The 7369-nt window shown below is 44.1% G+C and overlaps 1 protein-coding gene across 2 annotated transcripts in view; it reads left to right on the forward strand.

Moving 5' to 3' along the window:
* PRDM16 (PR/SET domain 16) overlaps positions 1 to 7369 on the forward strand; it is a 306908-nt gene that overhangs the window by 268419 nt on the left and 31120 nt on the right. For both annotated transcript variants that reach the window (XM_031062483.1, XM_031062482.1), the window contains exon 6: positions 2924 to 3122. In XM_031062483.1, coding sequence (XP_030918343.1) covers positions 2924 to 3122 — 199 coding nt within the window. The remainder of the gene's footprint in view (positions 1 to 2923; positions 3123 to 7369) is intronic.

Raw genomic sequence — 7369 nt, forward strand, 5'->3', positions numbered from 1 at the left:
TTTCCCTGCTCTGTAAGCTCACAGAAAGGACAAAAATGTGTCATTGTCAGTGGTAAGAGCAAGGAAGGGGAGGAATTTTATCCAGCTTCAACAAGGTATGGAGGAAATTACTCTCCATGGCGGCTTTTCCAAACCCAGAGAGGATTTCTGCTTCCTACAGGAGAGTTTGGGTGAAATAAGCTGCAATTAATCATGTAAATCTCAAACTGGAGCAGGAAGAATTCCACCTGGATTTGTGGAAGGAATTTTGTTGCGTTGTCTCTGAGGTCAAAAGAAAGGAAAGGGAAAAAAAAATTCTGTTTCCTCCATTCCAAGTGTTTTCAGGTCTGGGGATTTGCCAGGTGGAGCTTGAGGGATGCTGGGAGTTTGGTAGGAGCTTGTTAAGAGATGAGGGGACCTGGGGCTTCCCAGCCTGGAAGATTTCAGTCACTCCTCCAAAAATTCCTTCCTGGTTAAGGCACTGCTGCATTTACAAGAGAGCAAAGAGGGGAAATGTTGGCTCTGAGGCGGAGAAACACCTCACCAGAGAAGTTCCACGTCTCTGGGGTTTGGTGCTACACTTTTTTCTTCTTTTCTCTCATAAAAAGTAGTTTGGATTATTTCGATGGTAGCCTCTCCATTCTGCTGTTATTGGTGTCCCGATTTCCAGGTTTCCCTCCCCAGGGACATGAAACACATGAGATACACATTGGTCCTGCTCTACAAAATGCAATAAAGAGAATTTCTCTGAGGAGCAGAGCAGGGCCTGACCAGCCCCATGGTGAGGCTGCTGCCAGCAATCTCAGAGTGTATAAACCCTCAAAATGAGCAAAATTGGGGATTTTCTTCCCTCGGGTCTTCTTTTTTAGCCAAAATCCCTTTGTTGCCTGGCTGGACTTTATTTCTTTTTGCCCCCCTCTGTTGTGAGCTGAGCAGATGCTGCAGCCCTGTGGGATCATCCTTGTGGGTGTGGGTGGCTCTGGCAGCCCTGGGCAGGGATGCTAAAACCTCTGCCCAACCCCAAAATCAGAGCTCCTTGGTTCTGTAAGAGTCAAGTTGTATATCAAGTTCTATTATTCAGGAAAAAAAAATCAATCAGTACTGAGAGATGTTTCTCCACATCACCCAATGTACAAACCCCAGTATTTTTACTGCAATGACACTTCTGAAGTCCCACCTACATTTAATTCTGCTTCTCTCCAATTACCACAGGGGATATTTTTCATTTGCCAGTCATTCCATCAAATATCGAGGGTGGCTCAGCCCCCTGGCTCAGCCAGGCTGTGCTGGCTGAGTTTTGGTGAGACTTTCTTTTTCAGGGGGGTTTGATTTTCCCCGCGTCGATACTTTCCGTGTAGGTGTGCAGAGGGTGCAGAGGGTTTCCTCTGCCCACATCGCTGCTGCAGCAGCCTCTGGGACCTTGCCTTGCTCAGTTTTAAACTCAGGTTTAAGCAGAGAAAAGGGAGATGTGAGGTGAGTGTCCAGGTGGGAGCACAGAGGTCTCTGTGTGTGACACTGCCCATGGTTTCACTCCTGTCACACTCATAACAAAATTAACTCTGATTTATATAAAACACTGTTCCAGGCCTTAAAGATCAGCCTGTTTGCTCAGTTTTAAACTCAGGTTTAAGCAGAGAAAAGGGAGATGTGAGGTGAGTACCCAGGTGGGAGCACAGAGGTCTCTGTGTGTGACACTGCCTGTGGTTCCACTCCTGTCCCACTCATAACAAAATTAACTCTGATTTATATAAAACACTGTTCCAGGCCTTAAAGCTCAGCCTAAGTGCTTGCAGTTGTGCAAAATTTGGTGTAAACAAGTGCAAAGAGGACACTTTGAAGCAAAGGGGTTGAAGATTTTACCCCAAGAGCATGAGCATGGCCACATCCCACCCCAGGGAATGGGGTGCAGAGCAGGGAATGGATCAGCTCCAGCTCAGCATCACCCTTGGCTGCAGCTCTCAGAATATTCCCACTCCTCCCTCAGAGATAATGCATCACCACAGGCTGCTCCCTCTGGGAGTGCAGCTATCAGAACAAGAGAACCTCAGAGCGTGGAGGAAGAGGGTAGGGGAGGACAGGGAAACGTGGCTCCAGTGACTCACAGGGGGCTGGAAAGCTTCTGTTCCAGGGTGGAGAAACCCAGAGCTATCCCGACTCCCTCACAGAGCTTGTTCTCCTGGAAAATTTACAGCTCTGAGCTGATTGTTTGGCTTGGCACCATGGTCAGGATGCTGCCTTGTAAACTTAATAATAGCTGCCCTCTTTTTAATTTGTTTGACCTTGACTACAGTAATTTATTATGTGCATTAGAACTTTTTCAAAAAAAAAAATAAATAAAGGGAAAAAAATAAAAAAGCAATGAGCACAGCAACAAAGCCTTTGGCTCCCTGCTCTTCCTTCCATGGTGCTCTGGGCTGGGACTCCTCGGGCTGATGGAGCCCTGAGCTCTTGCAGTGGAAAATTGAGAGGAAAACATTAGACAGACAATTTCTTAGAAAGAAGCTTCTCCAGGTTTGTGCAGTGGCAGTTTGCTTTTCTCACTATCTGTGTTTATACGAGCCTGGCTTGTTCCTTTTTCCCTGGCAGCCCCTTCTGAGGAAAACTCGTTCATAATTTCAAACGCCCTCCTTGCAGACAAGCGCAGCACCCCGGAACGAGCCCAGAGTTTTGTGTGTCTCCCAATCCCTGCAGGTCTCTCCATCTCAGCAGAGGCCAAGACACAAAGAAAACAAGATCTCCTGTGGTTGTGTGATCTGATTTTTTTTTTTTCCTCTTAATGCTTAAAGTGAAAGCAGCTGCTGGCACAGCCTCCCTTGGGTTCTCTCCCCTCGCACTTGCAAATTCTCTCTTTGTTTGTTTGTTTGCTGGACTGGGGGAGCTTTGCCTGCTCCCTGGTTGTGTTTCCTGGGGCAGGGCTGACCATGGGCTGCTGTGTGTGTTGCAGAGGAGCCCTCGTTCCGCTGCGAGGACTGTGATGAGCTGTTCCAGTCCAAGCTGGACCTGCGGCGCCACAAGAAGTACGGCTGTGGGGCCGTGGGGGCCCTCTACGAGAGCCTCAGCGACGACATCAAGCAGGAAGGCCTTGGAGATGGACAGGTCTACGAGTGCAAGGACTGTGAGAGGATGTTCCCCAATAAATACAGGTACCCACTGACAGCCAGACCCTCCTCTGGCCTCCCCTCTCCATCCTGGGCAAAGGGGGATGATGGGCGGTGGGGAGGATTGAAGGGATCAACCTTTCCTTCCGCTGTAGAAACCTTTCCTTTCCCCATAAAAACCTTTCCTTCCTTCATAGAAACCTTTTCTTTCCCCATAGAAACATTGCTTCTCCCCATAGAAACCTTTTCTTCCTCCATAAAAACCTTTTCTTCCTCCATAGGAACCTTTCCTCTTTCCGTAGAAGCCTTTCCTTTCCCCATAGAAACCTTCCCTCTTTCCACAAAAACCTTTCCTTTCCCCATAAAAACCTTTCCTTCCTCTGTAGAAACCTTTTCTTCCTCCATAGAAACCTTCCCTCTTTCCATAGAAACCTTTCCCTCTTCCATAGGCTTTAGGAATGTTCTTTTTGAGATAAGCCTTTCTTTCCTCCATAGAAACCTTTCCTTCATAGCATTTCAGAATGTTCTTTCTGGAATAAACCTTCCCTTTCTCCATAGAATTTTAGAATGCTCTTTTTGGGATAAACCTGTAATTTCCACATGGACGCTTTTCCTTTCTCGATAGGCTTTAGGAATGTTCCTTTTGGGATAAACCTGTCATTTCCCAATAGACACCTTTCCTTCCTCCATAGAACTTCAGAATGCTCCTTTTGGGATCAACCTTTCCTTCCTCCATAAGCTTTAGGAATGTTCTTTTTGGGATAAACCTTTCCTTCCTCCATAGCATTTCAGAATGTTCTTTCTGGGATGAACCTTTCCTTCCTCCATAGACTTTAGGAATGTTCTTTTGGGACCAACCTTTCCTTTCTCCCTAGAACCTCCCCTTTCCCTGCAAGGTTTAGGAATGCTCACTTTGGGGCCTCTGTAGCTGTTTGGCTGTTTTATTCCACCTTGATTTCACAGACTTGTGCTTTTCATTGCCCGTTGGTAAAAGCATCCGAGGGTTGTTGGTGGGAAGTTTAAGGGTTTCTTTTCTGAGAGCCTTGAGTGGATCTTTCCACCATCTTCTCTCTTGTTCTGAAGGAAAAAACCACCAATATCAGTTCAGTCAGCATGTGCATGAAGGCTTCTTTTAAATTGAATTCTTGGTCATTTGAGATGAGTGGGTTTAAAGAGGTGTCAATGCCCCAAGAACTCGTGATATGGCCACGAGCTCCTATTTGATCAGGCAGGAACAATTAAAAAACTCTATCCCAATCAAATTTTTAATTTTCTTTGTGTCCACCAAATGTTCCTGTGACAGAAATGTGAAAAGGAAAAAAAAAGAAGATTGGAAGCTGGATAACTCCTGCTCATTCTTTAATTTGCAACAATTATTCAGTTATTATTATGATTATATGGCAACTGTAAATAAGAATTAAACTTCTCTTTAAAAGGGAAAATATTTTAACTCAGGTTTTAACTTAAAATCTGATTTTTTTTGAGCAGAATGCTGTATTAAAGCTGCATTTCATTACTACCACAATCTTGGAGCTCTCTAATTCATTGGCAAAGTGAGACTCGGATAGTTAAATATTAGGAGCCAGCTTTAAAAGTTGAGGGGTTTTTAAAATCAATTTAAGATTGTGTTTATTTGCATCCTAAGCCTTGATAAAAACCTTTATAAAATTCTATAAAAGCAGAGTTCTCTGTGTTTACCAGAGGCTGAAGTTCTCACATACTCATTTCTTTTGCCTTCTTGGGTGGACAAACCCCGTGCACCACAAAATTTCTTATAAAACTGTGAGACCTGGCAATCCCCTGTCAGGCTCTGCCTGAGCACAGCAAAAACCTCGAGGTTAAAGCCCCTGTTTCGCTTCAGCTTAACATTTAAAAACCTGCATTTGTCACTTTGAACTTAATTACATCGATACTTTCAGCTCTTTGATCTGGGTGAGGAAGTGAGGGGGGGAATAAATCTATTTTAAAAGATGCAGAGAAAGGTGAAGGCTGCAGAGCATTCCCTGTATCTGCATGGAAAAGAGCTTGGGAGTTGTAGAAACTGGGATGGATCCTGGGATTCCTGTGTGGGATCCTCTTAGCCCAGTGTGGTTTTTTTTAATCCTCACCTTGTGGCTCTAATTGGGTACTCTCATTAGAAATAAGAAGCTGCAATTTTCTTCTTTTTTTGTTTAACTGACAAGACAAGGAGAACTTCCTTCAAATGTTTTCAATATTATGGATTTCAGTAAAAATTCCAATTTTTTTAATCCATTGCTGTCGGGAGCTCTCTTCTCTCCCTTCCTTCCTTTAAGACAAGACTTCCCTCAAATGTTTTCAATATTATGGATTTAGTAAAAATTCCAATTCTTTTATCCATCGGTATCAGGAACTCTCTCTTCTTTAGCTTCCATCACTCTCTAACTTTTATGTTAACTAGGAATAACTAATTTTTATGTTAATTAGGAAATAACTAACTTTTATGTTAACTAGGAATAAGTAATATTTATGTTAACTAGGAAATAACCTTTGAAATGTGTGTTTTACATCCTATTTGTACCCTCTGTGTATTCCTGGCTCCCTAGGGGTCTGAGCTGGCACTGTGGCCTTGGGGTTTTTGCCTTTTAGACCCAATATTTTGGGAGAAGTAATATAAAGTTGATTTTATTTTTATTTTTATTTTTTGACAAGGGAAAAGAGAGTCAGCAGCATCCTCGTTCAGCCTTTGACATGTTGGTGGATTGGTGGGGTGGGGAGAAAATGTCCACATCAGTGTCTCCCCCATCAATCTGCCAAGTTTAAAGTCGCTAAAAACCAAAAAAAAAACCCTCTCAGAGTGCCTGGATGGTCTTAGAATTTTTCAAAGTTAATACAGATGAAATCAAGGATGCCACTGGGGACCTGAAATTGAGCATTTAGCAGCTGACTAAATAAATAAATGTTTTGCTAATCCCAGTAGGTACTTGCCTCTGAACAGCGTATTAGCTTGTCCATATTTGCTCAAAATAAACTCATAAATCACAATTAACAGGAGCGTATTTTTGGATGTGCATATGAAAATTTTGTGTTACTTTGTGTGTGTTAAAAATCCGGTCATTTTAAGAGCAGCTTTTCTTGAGCAAAATGAATATTGCTGCTTTCAAACCAGTGGGTTGGCAGTTTATGAGGGGCATGCCCATGAATATGAATTATCTGTCTGGGATTAGGGCTGGTGCTCCAAGGGAGGGGTTTTGGGTGTTGAATGACCAAGGCTGACATGATTCCTGGGATCCTGAACTTGCCAAAAATGCCCAGGGAATATCTTCCCTGAAGACTGGCAGGATTTTCCAGTAGTGTTCAGCTTTAATGTTTCTCTAAAAATACAGCCATGCTTTAAAGTTCTGTAGGAATGGTTTAATGTCCATGTGTACAGGTGTCAGGCAGGAGCAAATTCCATGTGAACTGGGTTTTTTTTTTAGAACTCACAGAAAGAGCTGTGTTTGTAACTCCTGTTAACCTGCCCCAAAGAAAGGAAAGGATGCAGATTTCCTTCCCTTGTTTCTCAGGGCTGGCATGAGATGTGCATGATTCCTGGCCTGAAATGTGCAGGATTTATGGCTGAGAAGTGCAGGATTCTCAGCCTGAAATGTGCAGGATTTCTGGCCTGAGAGGTGCAGAATTCCTGGTCTGAGATGTGCAGAATTCCTGGTCTGAGATGTACAGGATTTCTGGCCTGAGATATGCAGGATTCCCACCATAGGACAATCAGGATTCCTGGCCTGGGATGTGCTGGATTTCTGGCCTCAGAGATACAAGATTTAATGTCCGAGAGGTACAGGGTTTAAGGTCTGAATTATGCAGATTTTCTGGCTGAGACATGCAGGATTCCAAGACTGAGATGTGCAGGATTCCTGGCCTGAGAGGTGCAGGATTCCTGGGCAAGGAGATGCAGGATTTAATGTCTGAATGGTGCAGGATTCCCAGCATGAGAGGTGCAGGATTCCTGGGAAGTTAGATGCTGGATTTAATGTCTGAGAGGTGCAGGATTTAAGGTCTGAGAGGTGCAGGATTCCTGGGCAGGGAGATGCTGGATTTAATGTCTGAGAGGTGCAGGATTTAAGGTCTGAGAGATGCAGGATTCCTGGGCAAGGAGATGCAGGATTTAATGTCTGAATGGTGCAGGATTCCCAGCATGAGAGGCGCAGGATTCCTGGGAAGGAAGATGCAGGATTCCTGGCCTGGGATGTGCAGGATTCCCAGCATAAGAGATGCAGGATTCCTGGGCAGGGAGATGCTGGATTTAAGGTCTGAGATGTGCAGGACTCCCAACATGA

This window comes from Geospiza fortis, unplaced genomic scaffold (assembly GCF_000277835.1).
Source record: "Geospiza fortis unplaced genomic scaffold, GeoFor_1.0 scaffold37, whole genome shotgun sequence".
Classification (NCBI taxonomy): Eukaryota; Metazoa; Chordata; class Aves; order Passeriformes; family Thraupidae; genus Geospiza; species Geospiza fortis.